Source organism: Besnoitia besnoiti, chromosome IX (assembly GCF_002563875.1).
Source record: "Besnoitia besnoiti strain Bb-Ger1 chromosome IX, whole genome shotgun sequence".
Taxonomy (NCBI): domain Eukaryota; phylum Apicomplexa; class Conoidasida; order Eucoccidiorida; family Sarcocystidae; genus Besnoitia; species Besnoitia besnoiti.
In genome coordinates, this window is record NC_042364.1 from 2,143,903 (window position 1) to 2,163,590 (window position 19,688).

Sequence of the window (19,688 nt, forward strand, 5' to 3'; positions counted from 1 at the left end):
TCGCGCCAGGCCGCTCACCGCGCATGCGTCGACGCGTTCTGCGATAACACTGTTTCGCGTTGCCGCCGGAAACTACACCGCATATGACAAAAAAATCACGGGTTCAATATGCTTTTTACGGAAACTCACAGGAACAGAAAACGTAACCTGTGCGTTTCTCGTTCGTTCTTCTCACTAATCGAGGCATGTTCTGTTGTGGGCAGCTCTTCGCTGCGCGAGCAGCCCGTCCGTGGCTCTCCGTCACCGTTTCTGTGGATCAAGCGTTGAAGAGATTACGAGTGTGGCAGTGGTCAACGCAGCGAGCGGAATTCGGCCGAGCGGGCGTGATGAACTACTTGCCGGGGTTCAGACGGTGAGGAGAGCCCGAGAAGAGATTATCAGCAAGACGCAGAGACGGTCTACCAAACCCGCCCCACTGGGCTGAGAGGTATATATTCAGTTAGGGTTTAGGAAATACTGGACAAAACCTTGTCGGAAGTCATGTGGGACGGTGCCATCGTGTCCAACTGCGATGCTCCGGCCCGCTGGTAGACGGCAAAACACGTATTCCTGATTTAAAAATTTAGCGAGACAGCCGTAGGAACAGAATCACGCGTATCCGATACAAAGTTGGAATGCAAGGCAATCTATCCCTGTATGTTGTTCTGTGAACCGAGTAAGGTTCACTGTCGTTGATATCTCGTTGGCATCTTGAAAAAAGCATGAGTATCCTACCACCCGCCGCGTGAGGGTGGAATTCCTGGAGTCCTCACAATATGCAGAGGTATGTCGGCACGAACATTTTCTGTCGTCCTGTTCCAGGGGGCCTGAATTATAGTCTCTGAGCATGGCAACGTAGGCCACGCATCAGTTTCCGCAGTACCAATGAGTTGATCAGGGCAGCAGGAAGGTGCGGCGTTCCAAGGAAAACAGCAGCAAACGGAGTCAGCACGCGGGACGTTGAATCTCAATCAAGCGCATGTGCAGCACTGCTTCAGTCGTTCCTGGCACAACATTAGTTGCTCGCACAGACGTTTACCACTCTTTCTAGATATGAAGCAATCTTGCAAACAGTGAATCGAACCACACCGTGATTGCTGCTGCTGGTTTTCGTTATATATAAACGCCTCTCGCAGACAGTGAAAGGGAATCACGGTCCGGATATAATGTCTTTGTTTTTTCGATTCCAGTGAATCCAAACGATCACTGGATTTAACAGTATTAGAGCATGTAGCGATTCAAGAAAATGACTGGCGTAGAAGCCCCAGAGTCTGAAAAAAGTGCGCTGACGATCGACTATGCCGTCCCTCCCCCGAATGCGGGGCTGCGCCTAGAGCGAACCGGTAGGTGCTGCTGCACGGACGCGGCATGATCCGAACGTCTGGTCGGCGCAACAGGACCCGCTGCCTTTTCCAGCTCCTCATCGATGCATCGCCGCTTCATATCGTACCTGGGTGGTACTTTTCAGCATGTGATGCGGTGTCGAAAGTAGCCCCATCCGAAACTGGTGGAATTGCTTCAGTCGTTGACGTAAATAATCTAGTAGTTACCGTAGCAGTATATGACTGCTGAATTCTCCTTTCTCCAACACCGTTATGCAGTACCTTGGTCACTCGGGTGAGGATAGAAGGCTGCTTTAAGTGCGGAGCACCCTATTTCTTTCGATAGTCTACGCTCAATCTTGCCATATATATTGTTTTTATGCTCCCAGGTTTGATTAGTCCAAGTGTTCAACCCTGCAGTATGCTATCAAGGAGGCTCATCTCCAGATAATAATCAGTTAATCGTTAGTAGGTGCCAGGCCTTACTGGACACTGAACCCTAATTCTCCTGCAAACGGCTTTTGATTTGGTTCGATTATCATGCGCTCGAAACTTTGCGAAAGCGGCGTCCCGTAGAGCAGGGCCTTGGGTCAGGCAAGAGTTCAAATTGACCTCGGGACTGTGTGAGCATGGCGCCGCGCACGGGCAGCAGGCTACGAGATGCGTTCAGCTCGCACGCAAGAGCTCGGCTTCGTCTGGCGCACCAAACGGAAGGCTCCCGGAGTCTGAGTATATCCTTTGCGTCTTTGGCGGTTGGAGAGACGCGGTTTGTATATGCTACACGAATTAAATATCTTACACAACACGACCTGTTTAAGACAGCTAGGATTGCTGGGTGCTACACCCACGTTATCCCTACGCGCCAGCACAGATGAGATCCGCAAACGCGGCTCTCGCGGAGATGCGCTTTCGCCGTCAACCGAACAGCGGCAAGCTGCTCCCACCGTCGGAGGACCTCTACTCCAGCGGATCCGTCCCCTTGTCAGAGACGCAGGCCTTGAAGAAGCCGCTCCCACCAGTCAGAAACCGTCATTCCTGAGGCTCGCCTTCCTGGCTCTGAACGCAGATCATCCGCAGAGAGACGTGACCGACAGACATGACATCGCGGCCCCACGCACCACTCCGGCAAACACCTGACTACATTCCGTCTCTCATGCATGTTTGGAGCAAGGCAGGAACGTCGCTACACTCGCCAAGCAGACGCTCGCTTCCACACCAAACAGCAGCTGCGCAGACCGGCCGTCCACGGGACTTTCGCCGTTCATACCATGCGCGTCCGCGCAGCAGCAACGCCGAGATGAGGCCCCTTCCCGCCATAAAACCCTAAACCTCCCCCCCCCTCCCCCCCCAACGCGCTGGAAGACTCTGAGCTGACGCGACGCCGCCAACCGTAAACCAAGCCTGCGTCTTGGAGACGCATCCAGCTTTCACAAAACTCAGGCTCAGAGGAAGGAAAAAAAACGCGTTGAAGACGCCGAGTGACAGCGGTCAGCGCCTCGACCTAACCCGGTTCAGTCTGCCGTACCTGAGGCGGTGTTCGCGTACACCAGCGCAGCCGTTGCCGCTGCCAGCGCCAGGATAACGAAGACTTGAAGAAAATTCAACGAGACGCGTAGCATGCTCGCACACACGCCACATCACAGAAGTTCGACACGCACACACACACATACATACCCATGAACTGCTGAGGCGCCGAACCGCTGGCGCTCCAGCGCAGCGCCACGTGCTATCCGGTGTGCCACAACGACACCCCTCCCCACCTCCCCCTTTCCCCCCATGCAGAGGCGCAGGACGGCGCGGGCCTGCAGCGGCATTATCCGGCTCTGCCTCCCCGTTACGTCTTCTGGCATCCTGTCCATGCCTCTCCCCGGTGCCCAACAAGCCCTCTCGCAGGCGAGCCGACTTTGAGGGAAAGCGGGCACACCTGTTTCTTGCCACAGACTCTTATTGGAGAGCAGCCGTCGCCTCCGGCGTCTGGAGCCCTGGCTCTGGGAGACGGCCTTTCCTCGCGTCTGTGCGAGTCTGCCCGGGGTCGCTCAGGACCTGATCCCCCGGTGTTCCCCGGGCTGGGTCAGCTACCACATCGGGCGCCTCCTCTACAAGTGTTGAGTGAAAATTTAGATGAGGTGCTTGGGAAAACACAGAACGCGCCGAGAACTGCACCCCCTCTGGTGGGAGCCCGCGGAAGCGGTCTCTGTGATGAAGCGGGTGCTTCGATGCCCTATTTTGTGTGGGCGGCTGCCGTCTTCCAGAAGCCACTCAAGTTGAAAAAGGGGAAAACGTAGCGCATGCACCAGTAAACCTCTGGAAAAGTCAGTTGCCTGGGCAAGAAACGCTCCTTCTTGTGCACCCGGCCCGGTTCAGGGCCAAGCGCGCCATGAGTTTCCGGCGCAAGGGCTCTCTTGCCACGTTCGGCGCGCCCTGTTCGAGCCCTGCCCGCGCCGCCTCTGCGCATGGGACTCTTCATCTGCTCTCTTATGCGAACTGCTGTGGTCTGCTGCAACTCACTGGAGTGTGCAGATCTTCGCAGCGGCACGATATCGACCTTGACATAGCTATGAACATGCATGCAGCGATACATACAGCTGAATATCGATAACCGCCCGCGCGGGCCAAGGGTACGTTGAAGCGACCCCCGTCTCACCTGGCGTCGTTACAGATCTTCACGTATCCAACGCTCGATGCTTTCACGCTCCAGAAGACGCCAGTCTTTGCGGCCGCGTTCTTGCAGAGACTCGCTCAGCGTTAGCCGCTGGAGCTGTCCCTTCAGCTATCTAAAAACGGCTATCCTGCGCCTCCTTACACTATACACGTATGGTGTTAGGGGTTCGTCCAATATGCATGGAGATTGTTAGATCGAGATATCACATTCAGACACAATTTGGACCATTCGGAGCCTGGAAGTCTTCACATGCGTGTGTCGATGGTGGCAGGCGCGGAAGGGGTGTCGTCCGCGCATCAAACTGCATAGGTACATGCGACACCCAGGCTGGCGGCAGGCGCAGCTTTTCCCCGCCACCGCCGCGGGCCTCCAGCTGCGGACTGCGGTCATGCAATACGCGCCGAAGCATTCCCTTGCTACACCAAGGACGAGGCGGCTGTACTCGGTCATCTCTTTCTTTCGCACTGGTCTCCTCTGCGTGTATCGACCAAACGTGGGATCCGTGCGCGATGACACTCGAAGCGCCGCCCTTGGGCGAGAACGTACGACAGCGATGCTTCGAGCACATTTTTTTTCTAGTAATTTAGAACTTACTACGCCGTCTTTCACATTTAACAGTCTAGGGGGCAATGATTTTAAAATGATACAATTTGATCGAATAGGGTGACATACGCATACGTTATGTCTTGCGTTGGTCGATCCATACTACCACATTTGAACAAGACTGTGTTCACATTTAAACGATCACTCTAGACTTTTAGGCGTTTTCAGTTCAAAAATTTCACTTCGCAAGTAGCGCACTACCAGAGAGTGAACGGGATAAATGAAAACCCAAAGCTGATCAAATATCGCTCGAAGCGGAAGAGCGCTGCGGCCGCGCCGGGCCACATCGCCGTTCCCGCCCTCAGGCTTCCCAGCAAACCGAATCTGAGGTCTCCATCATAATGAAACGAGTGAAAAACCCTCGAGGGCGAGGCCGACCTGCATGCATGCAGGCGTTTAGGTTGTAGCGGAGACAAGCGAGGAAACAACTGCGACACGAACAGTCAGAAAGAACGCGGAAGAGCGGGCAAGACGCGGGGAAGCGCCAGCAGCCGCCGCTCTGGGGGAAAAGCGTGACAAGAATCGCTAGTTCATCTTCGAACAGTCTAAGGGGGGCAAGTCGTTTGCAGTCTTCAGAAACAGCGCAAGAAAAAAATCTACCGATACGCATCTGCGGCGGCCCCCTCGCCTCTGCGCGGTCGCGCACTGCGAGCACTTTCTGGTGATGAGGTCCGATTTTCTTTTGCTAGAATCGTCTGCGGCCTAACCTTCGCTTGACAGAGCGCGCCTTCGCGCGCATGCAGCAGGCAGACGAAAAGTCCCTTCAGGAGCCAGACACACGAAATCGGCGAAAGAAGCCGTCAGGGGGAAGCCGGCGTGACAAATGCGCGAAAGAGGCCAGAAATACAGACGAAAAACAGACCGAAGGAGAAGAAGAACGCCACGAGCGGGAAGCTGCAGCGCTAAAGAAGACGCCAGTAGAATAGGTCGCCGAAGCACCAGCGGACTAGAGCCACGCGGCGACGCGCCTCAGACCGCCTTGGGCACCATGGAAGCGAGATCTTTTTCGACCTGCAAAGCGCACACCAGCCCGAAGCAAGGGAGCGCACAGCGCATCACGCAGGCCCGTAGGCGGGAGTCTGCAAAGCTCTAACATGGCGACCCCCTCCCCCCTCCCCCCACTCAGCCATGCCTCCCATGCTTGCAGAGATACGAGCCACATCTCCAAGCAGCGAGGAGACATTAAAGCCTTGTGGACTGCACTCTAAACACCCCATCTACAGGGCACTCGCGTGCGGCGGCCTTTCTGTCCTCTGCGAGGGCGTATGACGCTCTCGTCCAACCAAGCTTCGCCCCCCCCCCCGCCTCCCCCCCCCGCGAGGGCCCTCTGTGGCGGTTGTCTCTGGCTGGCGCGGGGGCCGTGGAGGCCCCCCCTGCTCCCTCGCTCCGCTGCCTCACCTTGGTGAACTTTCCCGTCGAGGAGAAGTAGTTCACTTTCTTGTTCGCGTCCTGCTTCTTTGGGAGGGCCGCCGCGCCCGCCGCATCCGGATTGCAGAGCTCGATGCCTTGAATCGGCGTGAAGGTGAGCGAAGACGAGAAGCCGCAGCCCGCAGTCTCGGTCCCGCCGCGAGCCGGGCCTCCGCGGTTCATCTGCTGCTGGCGCTTGCGGCCTGGACACGAGGAGAACCCAGCCAGCCGGACACACAAAATACGACAAAATACAAAACAGGCACATATATACACATACATATAGGTATCTCCGCACGCATCTGATGCACTGCTTGCGGCCACTGCTGCGCGAAGGGAGGGCACTGGCCTGAGAACAGCGCGCGCCCGAGTTGATCCCGACACGCAGACAACACCGAGCACTGCCGCGCTGATCTAGGCGCGTTTAGAGCTTATGTTGCATCGGCCTTTCTGTGCATATACGCACCGCCGCCCGCAGAACGGCAGGCATGGAAGGGGCACTCGCGCAGACGCCTTCCTCGAGGCTCCCGCAGGGGAACCGAGAGAGGCGACACATGGAATGATAGAGGACGATATGATGACGGCAGCGATGCGAGCCAGAAACAGAAAGAGAGAGGACATCCCCCCCTACACGTCCTCGACTCGAAACCGCAGCGAGGCGCCGACCTGGTCGCCCCCCGCCCCCTTTCCCTCCTCAGTTCGGTTGAAAAACCGACAGAGGCGAACACGGAAGAGGAACCCAACGGCTAAGCGCTTACTTGGTTGGAGCTTCTTCTGCTGTTTGGCCTGAATCTTCAGACGGCCGCTCGCAATACTCTTGCCGAGCATACCCAAGCCCTTGGCTGAGGAGAAAAACACGCGGCAGCACAACGCACATGCAGCGTCCCCCAGAACGAAACCTGTAAGCGACCCCCGTGTCCCTCGACAGACAAAAACCCGCGTAGATAGCGCACGCAGTGCGAAAAGACCGCACACATACACGCACCTATAATACTTCTACATAGATACACGTACACATACATGCATAGACATGCATGCATTCACATATTATGTCGTTGGGTAGATTAGGACTGCAGGCATCTCCAACAGAGTGCGACGTGTCCTTCACCGCAGAAGGGCTGCCGCGCACAAACTCCCCCCTTTGGCGCCTTAGGACGGTCTCTTGTCAGTGGGACAGGTTAGGGTTTGAATTAAGTTGCCAGCACCTCTCTCGGTGTCTCCCCCTGCGTACCTTTGAGGCCGTTCTGGTCTTCCTCGACGCCGAACTGCATGCGATTCAGCTGCTTGTGCACTTCCGTCAGCTCGTACTTCTCCTTCATGCGTCTGCAAACGAACGGGAGTTAGAAAAAACCTTGAGATCGCCGAGCGGTACAAAAGAGAGCAGGTCGAGCCTGTCGTTTTCGACCGCTTACTCGTAGACACCCCGCGCCCCCCCTTTCACCCTCGCCGACGCCTGAATCACTCCTGACTGTCGCGCTAAACTTTAAACCCTAAACCCCAAGAGACCCGCGCGGAGTCGTCGGAAAACACACAACGGGCAGATCGCGGGCTACTCCGCTGGCCACGATGTGCCTTCTGCGGGTTCGAGGCACGCAGCTGCTCGGCGCCCACCAAGCTCTTGAATGGGAGAAAATCTTCCGAGCACCAACTCACCGATACTTTTTGCCGCCGCGCTTCGGCCGGGCCCGCTCGTCGGGTGCAGGCAGCGCCTTCTTCTGCGGAGCTGGCGGAGGCTCTTGAGCCTGCGAAAGAGAACAACTGACACGCGAACAAACTCGAATACATCACGCGTCCTTCCCCCCCCTGCCCCCCCTCCCCCCGCCAAGTCGAAGGAGACTCACAGACAGACGCACACGCGTGCACGTAATCTAGGCGACGCATGAGCTCTACTCCTCGCATGTCTGCTGTCGCGACGATCCGCGACGATTCAGCAAAATCTGCCCCCTGACAGGCGAGACCTCATTCTTCCTCTCACCTTGATGAGTGCGCGGACAATTTCCTCTCTGAGGGTTTTCCCTTTTTCTCCGTCGCGCGACTCGCCGAAGAAGTCCACGCGCGCGGCGAGCGAGACCTTTCCCGCGAGCAGGCGGAGAGCCCGCGTGCGGAAGGCGGGCGGCGTCAACAACAGAATCTCCGAAGAGCAGAGCAACGCGCTGAAAGGCCCTGTCGCGCTGCCTTTTCCCCCTGACAACGCGAACGACGTCTTCTTCTGTGAGCCGACAAGCTGAGGACAGCAGGACACAGAGGGCCGCGGGACGCAGTCTACAAACACGCCGTGTTTGCGCAGCAGACGCGGAAAACAGACTCTACTTCAAAACACGCTTGCAGATGTACGCTGACGCGAACGTGCAACCAAAGAGGTCTACACACGTGGCGCCGCGCGGCGCCTGCTGCAAAATGCTGGATTCCGCATTCGTTTCGCATGCGTGTTTGTTTTACCATGATGTTTTGCGAAGGCATCTTGGCGAGCATCTTGAGACCCCCGACGCGCGTGAGCAGACGCGCCGCCAGCGCCGCTCCGAGGATCGCAGAGACGTTTGGTGCAATGAGCGTCATGCGACTCTCCAGGTACTGAAGAATCTGAAAAAAGGGCATTCCGCACGCGCCAGAGTCTTGCCTTGTGAAGGAGGATCGAGCGCGAGACTCGAAACGCGGCAGCGAACAGGCAGGCAGAGCGAGGCGAGCGCGACAGGAAGCCTCGAGCATTGGAAGACTCGTAAACCCAACCCCACGCAGCTGAAGAAGAAAGCGAAGCTACCCTCTCACCTCTTTTCGCTTTTCTGCGAGGGCAATCGCTTCTTTTGCCGCCGCGATCGCCTGACAGAATTCTTCGGCCGGCAGCCGTCGCCCTGAAACCGAACAAACAGAATGCCAGTAGCAGGCGTCTGGGAAGGAGAGAGAAGCGACAGAAACTCACTCGCTGAAAAGCGGGATTTCATCGCTGGTGCGGTTCTCTCCTGCACCACAACTACGCAGAAGGCACAGCAGACACGAAGCTTCCACGTGAGCGTTTCCTGTGTCTTCTTCGCATTCTCTTCGTCGCGGATACCGCGAAAGCCTCTTCTTTCCGTCTCCCGCGCCCGCCATACCCGAGGAGGAAGATGAGGACGAAGAAGAGACTGAGAGAGAAGCGGCGACAGTGAGCGCCATGATCGTCGATGAGGGCAGCAGATCTGACAGATCGACTTGCGTCAAGTCCTGCGTGCATGCAAAATCGAAGGCAAACAGTGAAAAGACACAAACGGGAAAAGCGAGGAGAGACCGACATACGCATGAAAAAAAATTGGACGCGACTCCCTCAAAAAGACACGTGACCGCAATTTCGTCCCCTGCCTCTGCACACAGAGTGCTGAGGGCACTATCTGCTCTCTCTGCGCACTGCCTTGAACACAACGGGTGTTGCATGAAGGCAGCCAATAGCTACGCAGATGAGTCTTGAGTTTCTCAGGTATTGCATGCGCAACTTGCCACAGTTCTCACGTGGGAAACACAGAGGCAAAGAGGCGAATGCGACAAGACCTTTCAGCCGTCATTCGTGTAGCTGACCGAGCTTCGCATCCATCCTTCTACGCGCAGCTCTATAGATGTAGAGGAATGCACATATGGATGTGTCAGATGCGGCCTCTTCATCTGCATCAGCATGTGCGAGAGAGTGTATGCATTGTCTGAGGTATGAAAGAAGACGTTAGGCGTGTAGCGGCGTACAGTTTGGTTCTGAATGCGGAGTACAACCGCAATGTACTCAAGCGGCCCTTGGACGATCGACTCGAGTTCGGGGAACTTGATGCTGTAGATGTCTTTTATGAATCTGTGGATGTTCAGAATGCTGCGAAGGCAAGCAGACACGCAAACCTCGAAAGGCACACAGATAGCTTCAAGTCACGCAGCCCTACGCATGCCCTAACTGCATATGCGCAAAACAGAGCCTCGATGAGGCGTCTTCAACCTCCTCTTCGAGCGAGGAAGGTCAACCAATGTACGAGCATCTGCAAATATGCATGCTAATTTCTCTGTCGGTTTTATCGAGTTCCCGATATGTGCTCAGAGGTTCACTTACACATATATATATGTATAAACGTATATATTTTTATACATCTAAATGCACGAAGACTCCTACACACAGAGGGAGAGATGAGAAAGCAAGGTGCCCGCGCAGGTGCCTGGATTGCGCGGAAACACTTCGGAAACTTACTCCCTGTCGACGTCAATGACTCTTTGGTTGCACTCCTCGATGAGATTCAGCTCTTCGTTGTCATACTCAGCTTCCTGCGGAGTCAACGCCCTCACGCGCTGCACAGAAGAGAGAGGCAACAAAAGACAACACACGTGACACGACGACCCCCAAGCAAATCACGTAGCCGCCTCATCTGCGCCGACCTGCATGCGTGACAACCGACACATCTCTCCTCACTCACAACGTGTGCGACGGAAAACACTCTGACCGCGGAGCCAAACCCGGAAGCGAGAGATACAGCCGACTCTCACTCAACGGCGTTAGTCGCTGCGCACACAATCGCCTCCCATGCGAGAAAAGGAAGGCAAAAACCACGACAAAAAAGACCGAAGGCAGATCGCCCTCAGGCGGCGGAGGCGCACAGACGCGGCGGAGTGCATCCGGAGCGGGGGGGGGGCCGCGGAAGAGAGCTTACCTCGAGGAGTGCGATGAAGTCCGGCTGAAGCATGAGGTCGCTGACGACCACCCCGACGTAGTTTTCTTGCTGTTTCTGCTCGTACTCAGCGACGGCATCCGGAATGGGCGTGTCGAGGTCGTCTTCGTCCTCGAGTTTCTTCTTCGGCTTCGAGGCCGCCCGCGCGCCGTCCAGCAGCGAGTCCGCCGGCGCGCCCAGCAACCCACCGCCGGCGTCGCCTTTCTGCCACACACACAGATACGTCGCTTGAATAAAAGACATATATATTTATACGAGCCTGTACGTCGTTTGCGCGTATCATGACACATGAACACTCACATCTATGCGTATACATACAAATACCTATGCATATATACATACGTGTATACACATATATATATTGTTTTGTTTGTGTAGGCAGGTACGCACGTGTGCGCCTGTCGTGAATGGGATCAGATGGGGACGATCCCTCGCCAGAAGAGGCGATGGCGTTCTGCAGAGACATGCGCAGCTATTGATATAAATATAGATAGATATAGACACGTGTTTGCAGACATATGTGTACACTCATATCTGTATGGATATTTCTGTAAGTACTCCGCAGAACGAAGAGGGAAAAGAGCCTGGCTGCATCGGCTGGCGGCAGCTTCCGGGCGTTTCGGTGCAGTCTTGAAGCGAAAGCGAAAGCTCCATTCAGTCCCCAACGAAGGCCTACCAAGCCAGGCTGCGCCGCGGCAGGCGCAGGGACCGCAGAGAGGTCCGGAGGCAGCTCGTCTCCCTCCTCATCTTCCTCCAGATCTTGCAAGTCGCACAGGAAGGACTCAGCCAGCGTCGACTGCAGCACATCACAGAACCCGGAGGACGCGCCGTGTGTCTCCCCACGCGCCGGCGAAGTCTCCACACATCCCCGAAAGGCCCTCCTTCTCTTAGCTCAGGAGCCGCGGAGCCGAAAGAAGAAAGCGACAAGCCTTTGCACACAAAGGGCTTTAGCATCTGCACTCCCCTCAGACGCGACCTGCTTCCGGGAGGCAACCGGAACTCCGGGAAGACGGAAAGAAGAGACAGGGATCCAAAAGTGCGCTCCCCTTCCTCGCAGCTGCTCCCGACTGCGGCGCACTGCGCTCAAACCCTGAGGGCGACGCGCCGCAACAGACGCGATGCAGTCGAGGGCGGAGATGAGAGATGAAACGTGGAGGACGACGAGGCGCGCATGCAGCGAAAAAAAAGCAGGGAGAGAGACGCGCGCGAGGCCGCACCTCCTACGAAGACACACGCGAATGCATACCCCGCAGCCAGCCGCGAAAGGGTCCGCTACAAAGTCTGAACAAGAAGAGCGGAGAGAGAACGGAATGTTCGCACGACGGTGAAAATTGAGGAAGCGGCTGGCAACCCAAACAGGTCCTTTCGGCGAACAACAAGACTGAAACCGAGGACGAAACTCATTCCAGAAGTCATCAACCTCTACGCCATGATCACTCGGAGCGAGCGAGCAAGAAGACAAAACGCGGAGACAGAGACTGAATCGACAATGTACGAATTCATTGGGTCGAGGTGGCTCGCTAGAAAAAGTGGCTCTGCCCCCTCGCACGCATTAGGAATCAACTTGATAAAACACAACAGGCAGCCCGCTTGCTGACAGACGACATCAGTGCAGCACTAAGAGAGGTTGGCGAGACAGCGCAACGAGAAGGCCTTCGGCGAAGATGCGCGCGCAGGCAGGAACCTTACCATTTTTAAGAGCCGCAGAAAAAAGCGCGTGCAGAACTCGCTGACAGTGATTGCGAAGGAAGATGTCGTGTCTTCCACTCAAAGAAACGCGCGAAGACGGGGCGGCTCAGAGGACAGAGAGCAGGCGAGGAAGGACAAAGTCTCGAGGTCTTTCTCCGGTGACGGCGTTAAGAAGACGAAGAGAAGGAATCTGATGAACGAGGAAGAGGAAACGAGATAGCCGAGCGCCCAGCGTTTCCCTGGATCGCACTTCAAGCGAAACCTAAACGAGAAGTGCGACTCAGAACTGGGAGAGAGAACTTTACAGTCGAGCCGGCAGAAGAAAGATGAAAGAAGAACGACGAGTTTTAAGGCAGCAAATTCAGACACTGGCGAAAACAGATTCACCCAGACGAGAAAAGAGGGCAGGGTTCATAGCTGGTGAGAGTTTGATGAATTCAATCGCGAAGTGCGTTTCTTTGGTGTCAAATGTGGAGCAGACGAGGTTGAGACACATAAAAAATTGGATCGCTTCCCGACTTTCGGTACGTTCTTCCTCCGCATGTGAATGCATCGAGATCAACGACCGGTCTACGACACCCAGGCGAGCGAGAAGGCGACAAAACACGCACAACGAAGATAGAGAGTGGACATGACGCCGTCACTGTGTTCGCGGTTCTCTGCCAAACCCGCCTTTTAACACATTCCGAGTTAAGTTCAGTGAATCTCCAAGACATCGGGAGGGAAGCACGAGGCGAAAAGGAGCTGCGCTCGGTCGTCGGCGGCCTCGGGTGCTGACCTGTCGCCTTTGTTTATTCCTTTTCTTCTTTTAAGGACGCTTGGGATTCTTCTGGAGTTTGGAGCACATTAGCGTGTCGTATGCGGTTTTGTCTTTCGTTTTCGTCTGTTCTGGGCCTTCTTCGCGCGCATGCAACGGAGGGAGAAAAGCAGGCGTCTGTCTCCCTCTTTTAGCCGAGAGGTTTCTGCGCCACCTCTAGCGGGAGTTCTTCTCTGCGCATGCGCCAGTTCACACAAGCGCCTTTTCGCCGTTGAGGGGTGTGCAAGGTAGGCTTGCTGGTTCATCAGAAATCGGTTCCTCGTTCATTTCTCTCTCTGCCTCTCTGTGCATACCTGCGTTCCGCTCTCTTTCTGTACCTCAGCGTATGCGAAGACCGCTGCGCCCTCCGTCGCTCCCCTCTCCTCTTCCGCCGTCTCACGGCTTCAGCTTTTGTATCCAGTAGGTCGAAGGAAGGGCAGGGATCTGCGAGAGGCTCATGCAGAGAAATTTCAAAAGAGAAGGAAACTGACGCCGCCTCTCTCCGCGGCAGCGCGCCGCCCTGTCTCTCCGCGCTGCTCGCGGGGCTGCCGGCGTCGATTTCTCTCGACAGGGCGCGTGCGCCCGCCAGCGCAGGGGCGCAAAAAGGACGCGGGAAATAATTGCCTTCTCCACAGTCCGCGTCGCAGGGAGTTTCCTTTTGCACCGTGAGTGGGTGACGCGAGCGGCTGCGAATTCCCACGCGACATAGCGCCGCCCGTCTCGGGGGGCGGCAGTGTGTCTCCGGCCTCGTCGCTCCCTCGGCACCCACGCGCGGAGCGCGAAGACGCGCTTTCTCTCGTCTTCCGCCGCCTTCGCTGCCCAGAGGCCGCGCAGACTGTCTCAAAACAGAGACTTGAAAGAGTGGAAGTCGCAGTCTCCGTCTGGGGGCTCGAGTCAACGTATTCTGCGGATATCTGGGTAGACGATGCCTCCGTGGAAAGCTGGGTTGATGAGTGTCTCGTCGACTGACTCCTTCCTGGCCGCAGGAAGGCCTTCCCTCTCGGCAGGCACTCTCGCCGCAGTCGGAAGGCTCCAGCTTCTCAAACAGAGCTCACACGACGCCGTTGCGAGTGCACGGCTGCGTTGCGCCGTCCCCCAGCGAGTAGTAGTCTCGCGCAGCCGCAGGCCGCCGCTGTTCTGTGGCCTCTCGGTTGCTGTCTCTTTTCAGGTTTCCTTGTGTCCTGAGCCTGCGTCCCTTCTTAATCTACCACACAAGATATAAGTGTGCGTGTTGACGTCTGTCCAAGGGCGTGAGCAGGCCCGCCTGCGCCCGGACGTGGGTTCCTGCCTGCTCCCCTCCTTGTAACTGTTCATGCGTTGCGGCGGTGCGCGGCGTGTCTGCATTTCAGGTCGTTTTTCTTTGTCAAGTCGTCTCTATTGTTCTGTCAGAATCATGGACGCCTCCAAGAAACCCGAAGCGGTGAGCAGTTCGCGTCCTCTCGCCTCTCACGCGAACGACTTCGCCCTGGCTTCCTCCGTCCCGAGACATCATATATATATATATATATATATATATAGTCGTGCTGCACCTTTGTGCGCATATATATATATCCTCATATATATGTATATATGTGTGTGCAAAAAGAGACGCAAAATAATAATAATGTAACCCGGAATCGTGTGTGCGCTCGGACTGAAAATTCGGCGAGAGAAGCGGCTGCGTATCGCTGGAATGAAATCCTCGAGTTTGTGCGCTAACTGCACTTCCTGGTTTTCGTATCCAGATGCTATTCGAGGGGGTCGGTGGAGATCACGGAGGTGCGCCTCCTCCGGCGTGCCTATACGCATTCGTATTCATATGTATTTATATGCACTGTGGCAGGGATATGAGTACACAAGCGTTATACATATATATATTTATATACCTATTACATGTATACGAGTACAAGCATACACGTGTAGACATATGTATATACGTGTATGCATCTGTCTGCGATGGGATGACGCAGCTTTTTTGCCGTGTGACTTGGAGTGAGGTAAGCGGCGATGCTGTGTTTTGTTGTGGCGCTTCCGCGCGGAGCCACCATCGCACGTTTTTTTCAATGCATGCGCTCACAGGAAGGGCAAGCCCCCGCCTCCGCCGATATCGAACTCATCAGCAACCGACTCGAAGCCGTCACGATCGGTAAGTGTTGCATGCAGTTTTGCGCTTTCCTCGATACCCTCTGGTATACACAAATGTGCATATATTCATATATATTTTTATTTATATGGATACTGTTTTTTTCGAGACTGGGTGGGGCTTAGAGGAGGGGCTGCGCTGCGGGGCCGCTGTTCCTCGAGGCCGCCCGACAGGGCCGTCGACTTTTTAATTTGAATCTATACATTTATGTATATACATGTTTATATGTATGTATACATATTTATATGTTCTTGTGTAGGTACAACAGTGTTTTTTGGACTGTGCGTGTTTGTTTTTGCGTGTGGTTTAGATTCCAAGGGCGACGAGAACGGCGAGAACGAGATTTTGAACAGTTTGACGAAGGAGCAGAAGGAGGTGATTGCGGAGCTCCAGACGCTCCAGGGCCAGCACGACGAGCTCGAGCGCGCGTACGACCAGGAGCTCGTCGCGCTCAAGATGAAATATGAGCAACTCTACGCGCCGCTCTACGCCAAGCGAAGGGAGTGTCTCCTGAAGAAGGATCCTGCGAACCCCTCTGCGCAGTTTGGCACGCCAGTGAGCGAGGGGAGGCGGGCGAGATTTTTTCGAAGACACGTTCCTGAAGCGCATGCAGTCTCATGCAGTCCGACAACCTTGGCCGCACACCCCCGAGTCACAGGGCACGTAGACACCTGTACATCTCTGGCTTTCGGATCTACTTGCGAGGATGGAGGCGGACAGACTGCGGCGCGGAGAAGACTGCAAGAGAGGCACGTCGCTGCGTCTCTGGTTCCGCTTCCTCTCTCCCCTCCGTCTCTTTTGAAGGCGGTGGCGGGCGTGGCTGCCTCCGCAAAAGGGGCTCGGATGCCGTTCTCGCGTTGAGCCGCGGCACAGAAGGGGCGCCTATGGTGCAGTGGGTATCGGTCTGCGTGGGCAGTGAAGGCGTTGAGTGAGTGGGGTCTTTTTTTTCTTGTCTGCGGGCGTGTGGTGAGTCAGGCTGTTCCAGCGTTTTGGATGAACTGCATGAAGCAGAACTCGACGTTGTCGGAGTTGATTGAGGAGCACGACGAGCCGATTCTGCAGCATCTGGAGAATGTTTCGTGCGAGTATTTCACCCGGGAGGAGCAAGACGAGGTCGAGAAAAAGCAGGGCGAAGAGGGGGTCGCGCAGGCGACTGGCGTGCCCGAGAGCTTCCGGCTCGTGTTTGATTTCTCGCCGAACCCCTTCTTCACCCCGACGCGCCTCGTCAAGGAGTATCACCTCACGGTTTCGTCGGCGCGCCACGGCGCGGAGCTGACGAGCACAAAAAGCACTGAAATTGAGTGGAAGGAAGGCAAAGACGTCACCAAGAAAGTCGTTAGTCGCAAGCAGCGCAACAAGAAGACTCGCCAAACTCGCACCGTCGAGGAGGTCGTCGACAATGAGAGCTTCTTCAACTTTTTCACGGACCACGAAATCCCCAGTGACGAAAAACTCGAAACCATGTCTGACAAGCAGGTGCGCGACCCACAAACACCCCGCGACGCCGCGCAGCGCGGCTCCATCGAAACATCAGATCGAAAGAGACAGCTCCCGACGCCGATATACGCCACACCTCGGTGTGTTTAGCGCACCGGCGAACCGAGTTCGCCGGTGCGTGTGCGGATGAACTTGCGAAAGCAGCTCGAAACCGGCAGTGTGCAGCGGATTCTTCTCCGCGGCTTTGGGGAGGGGTGCCGAGGCGAAAATGGAGCGTCATCTCTCGTGGCTTGCGTGGCGAGCAGGCACGAAGGTGTGTGAGAGGCAAGCCGATTCAAATGTGGTCTTTTTTCAGGTTGGAGAGCTCCAGATGATCGTTGAGGCGGACTACGATATCGGCGTCACGATTCGGGTACGCGGAAGATGTGACTCTTCGTTGCAGCGCATGCGATATATACAACTTTTGGGACTTTTCACGTGCGAGTCGACATGTCCGCGAGAACTCTTCGAAAGCTGCTGCCTGGCCCCTGCAGGCGGGTGACGGTGCGCGTTTCGCGTCCAGCCGCACGTCTCTTTCTCTCTCTCTCTCTCACGCGGCCGTCTCCCTGTCTGTTCTTTCTCGTTTTCTTCCCAGGACAAGATCGTCCCGCAGGCCGTCGAGTGGTTTCTGGGCGAGGCCGACGACGACGACCAGTTCGACGACGATTTCGATGAAGACGATGACGACGACATGTGAGTAGAGAAGCCGCTCCAGCGTTGCATGTGGCGCGTATACGTATATATATATATATATATATATATAGGTTTGTAGTCTCGCACGAGGTGGAGAAGCTTCTTTTTTTCAAAGTTGGAAACTCGGCGTGGACGTACCGGCGTGTACGCGGGCGACGCGTGAACGACTCCGCTGCATGGCAGCACCCTCCTTACGCATGCGTGCCTACACCAGTGCAGACCTGTATGTATATAAATGTGTATGTTTGTGTATAGCGACATTTTCCGGGTTGAATACTCAAGCGTGCGCGCGAATGGTCACAGTGGTGTTGAATGGGTTGCCGCGCCTCGTTGCCTATGCACGGAGTTCACTAGAGCCCTGCGTTTTTTTCTCGCGCAGGCTGTCTGACGACGATGAGGATTCTGACGACGACGAGGAGCCGCGCCGGGCCGTTCGCGGGGGTCACCGCGGAAAAGGTGGGCAGGTACAGCTGAACGGTTTTTTCTAAACAAAAGTGGACTTTCGGGGATTTCCTTCGCGCTTTCGTGCCGCCGCATCTCCAGCTGCACTGCCGTGCTCTTCTCACAGGCAACACCCTCGCCGAACGAGACGCGGGCATCGCCTCTGGATGTCCTCCTCGCCCGGGGCCCTCGCATCTTGCTGCGCAGCCTGCGCGCGGTGGTCGCCAGGCGCTGGCAGCTTCTCTTCGTCCGCCGCCATACTCAGCCTTGCGCCTCGGGGGGCGGAGGGGGCGGCGTGAAGGGTTTGCGCCTTCTGCTTGCGTGGCGGCCGCGTTTTTTTTTTGCGGCGTGTATGGCCTCGCGCTGGGCTGCTGCGTCGCGGGCCGCCTGGCGGACGTGGGGAGGGTATACTACGAGTTGGACTCCTGGTTAGATCTTGTGCGAACGGCGAGGAGGGGAGTGTGTTTCAAATGGCGTGGGCGGGTTGCCGGCGCTCACGGGGGCGGGATGCTTTTTCGCAGGGTTTCCTCAGGGGAATGGAGGGAACCCGGAGAGCCCGCCCGCGCGGTGTGGAATCTCGGATTGTATCGCGTGCGAGCGCGTGCCTGTTTTTCTTTTCAGAAGGCCGCCGGCACTTCGGGTGAGAATCCCGAGTGCAAGCAGCAGTAAAGAGAAGGGGACGTATACGATTTCTGACCTCGGCGTTCGCTCTGCGTCAGCTCGCGCGGCGCCCCTCCGCCGCCGCGCCAGGGCTCGCCGGCCTCTCGCGACGTGTATCGCGGGCTGCAGGTCTGCAGTCGTATGCTCGAGTGCTGTCCTCTGGAAGCTGGCGCGGAGGCGTGGCTGCCGTGGCAAGCTGCTCGGTCTGCTAAGAGGTTTGACGTGAGAAGGAAAGTCCCGGTGGCGTTTCGGCGAGCCGAAGATTCGCGTTGGAGGCGAGGAGGGGGAGGGGGGTGAGGGGGGAAGAGGGCGTCGCCGCACACTTCGAGGTGTGTGGAGCACACAGAGAATGCTCAGCAACACAGGGAAGGGTAGGACAGAGGGAAAGAGATCTGTGACGCCGCGTTCACGAAGCACCGAGAGTGAAGAGCGAGAGCCTGGAGTTGTGTTGGTTGAGGAGACGCCAAGTGAGAACATGCATATGCGAGGCTTTTGTTGTTTTGGCAGTTCACCTCGATTCGAAGGCCCGAGACAGCGCAGGCTGGCTTGTCCTAACGAGTCTGTACAGTAGCGGAGGGTGCAGAAAACCCTGCGCGTGTCGCAGAGAGGCCTCGGCCTCCACGCAGACATCTGAGCCACGTCACTTTGCCTCATCTGTCTGCGAAGGAGGGGCGGATCTGTGGCTAGTCCTCAAAGCCTAGCCCGCTGCCCTCACGTTCGTGGCTCCACGTCGCATTTCGCACTCTGCGCTTATGAAAAGAGAAGGCGTGTCACTGCATTGGGCAGTTTAAATCACTTTGGAATCGAAGGGGAACACGCGCATCAGGCTCAGCGCAAAAGACACAACGGAATGCTTCTCTCTTGAGCAAAGGACGAGACCACCGGAAAGCAGGACACGGAATCGCAGTGTCGCCTCTGTATGTGTACTCGCCGGCAGGCTTGAACCAGAAATTTCACGTTTCGCCCTCAGTTGAACTCACGTATGGATAAGCTCACTCCCTAGGAGGGAAAACTCTTTTGAGGGTTTTAGTATTTGCCTTAGAATAAATAGTAGTCATTATCGACGAGTAAATAGTAAAACATGCAGAAAGCTTGATTGATTGAGTGTAAGTGAAGCATTTCATCTGAACACCTGGAAAAGGTGGAGGAAATTTAGGAGGGCAGTGCAGGT

The 19,688-nt window shown here is 56.1% G+C and overlaps 2 protein-coding genes across 2 annotated transcripts; one reads left to right on the top strand and one right to left on the bottom strand.

The window, feature by feature from the left end:
• Nucleotides 1-5,535: 5,535 nt before the first annotated feature.
• On the bottom strand, nucleotides 5,536-12,332 carry BESB_014720 (snoRNA binding domain-containing protein; the record flags this gene model as incomplete). The annotated part of the gene is made up of 15 exons (XM_029360201.1): nucleotides 5,536-5,577; nucleotides 5,965-6,176; nucleotides 6,732-6,815; nucleotides 7,205-7,296; nucleotides 7,627-7,715; nucleotides 7,949-8,197; nucleotides 8,413-8,553; nucleotides 8,740-8,822; nucleotides 9,063-9,171; nucleotides 9,679-9,799; nucleotides 10,166-10,263; nucleotides 10,623-10,840; nucleotides 11,307-11,531; nucleotides 11,858-11,912; nucleotides 12,330-12,332. The coding sequence occupies 15 exons, from the start codon at nucleotides 12,330-12,332 to the stop codon at nucleotides 5,536-5,538; spliced, it is 1,821 nt and encodes a 606-aa protein (XP_029216868.1).
• Nucleotides 12,333-15,171: 2,839 nt separating this feature from the next.
• Nucleotides 15,172-18,526, top strand: BESB_014730 (nucleosome assembly protein (nap) protein; the record flags this gene model as incomplete). The annotated part of the gene is made up of 7 exons (XM_029360202.1): nucleotides 15,172-15,250; nucleotides 15,558-15,802; nucleotides 16,223-16,723; nucleotides 17,040-17,096; nucleotides 17,319-17,416; nucleotides 17,796-17,880; nucleotides 18,479-18,526. 7 exons carry the CDS (start codon nucleotides 15,172-15,174, stop codon nucleotides 18,524-18,526), a joined length of 1,113 nt encoding a protein of 370 aa, XP_029216869.1.
• Between the last annotated feature and the right edge of the window lie 1,162 nt (nucleotides 18,527-19,688).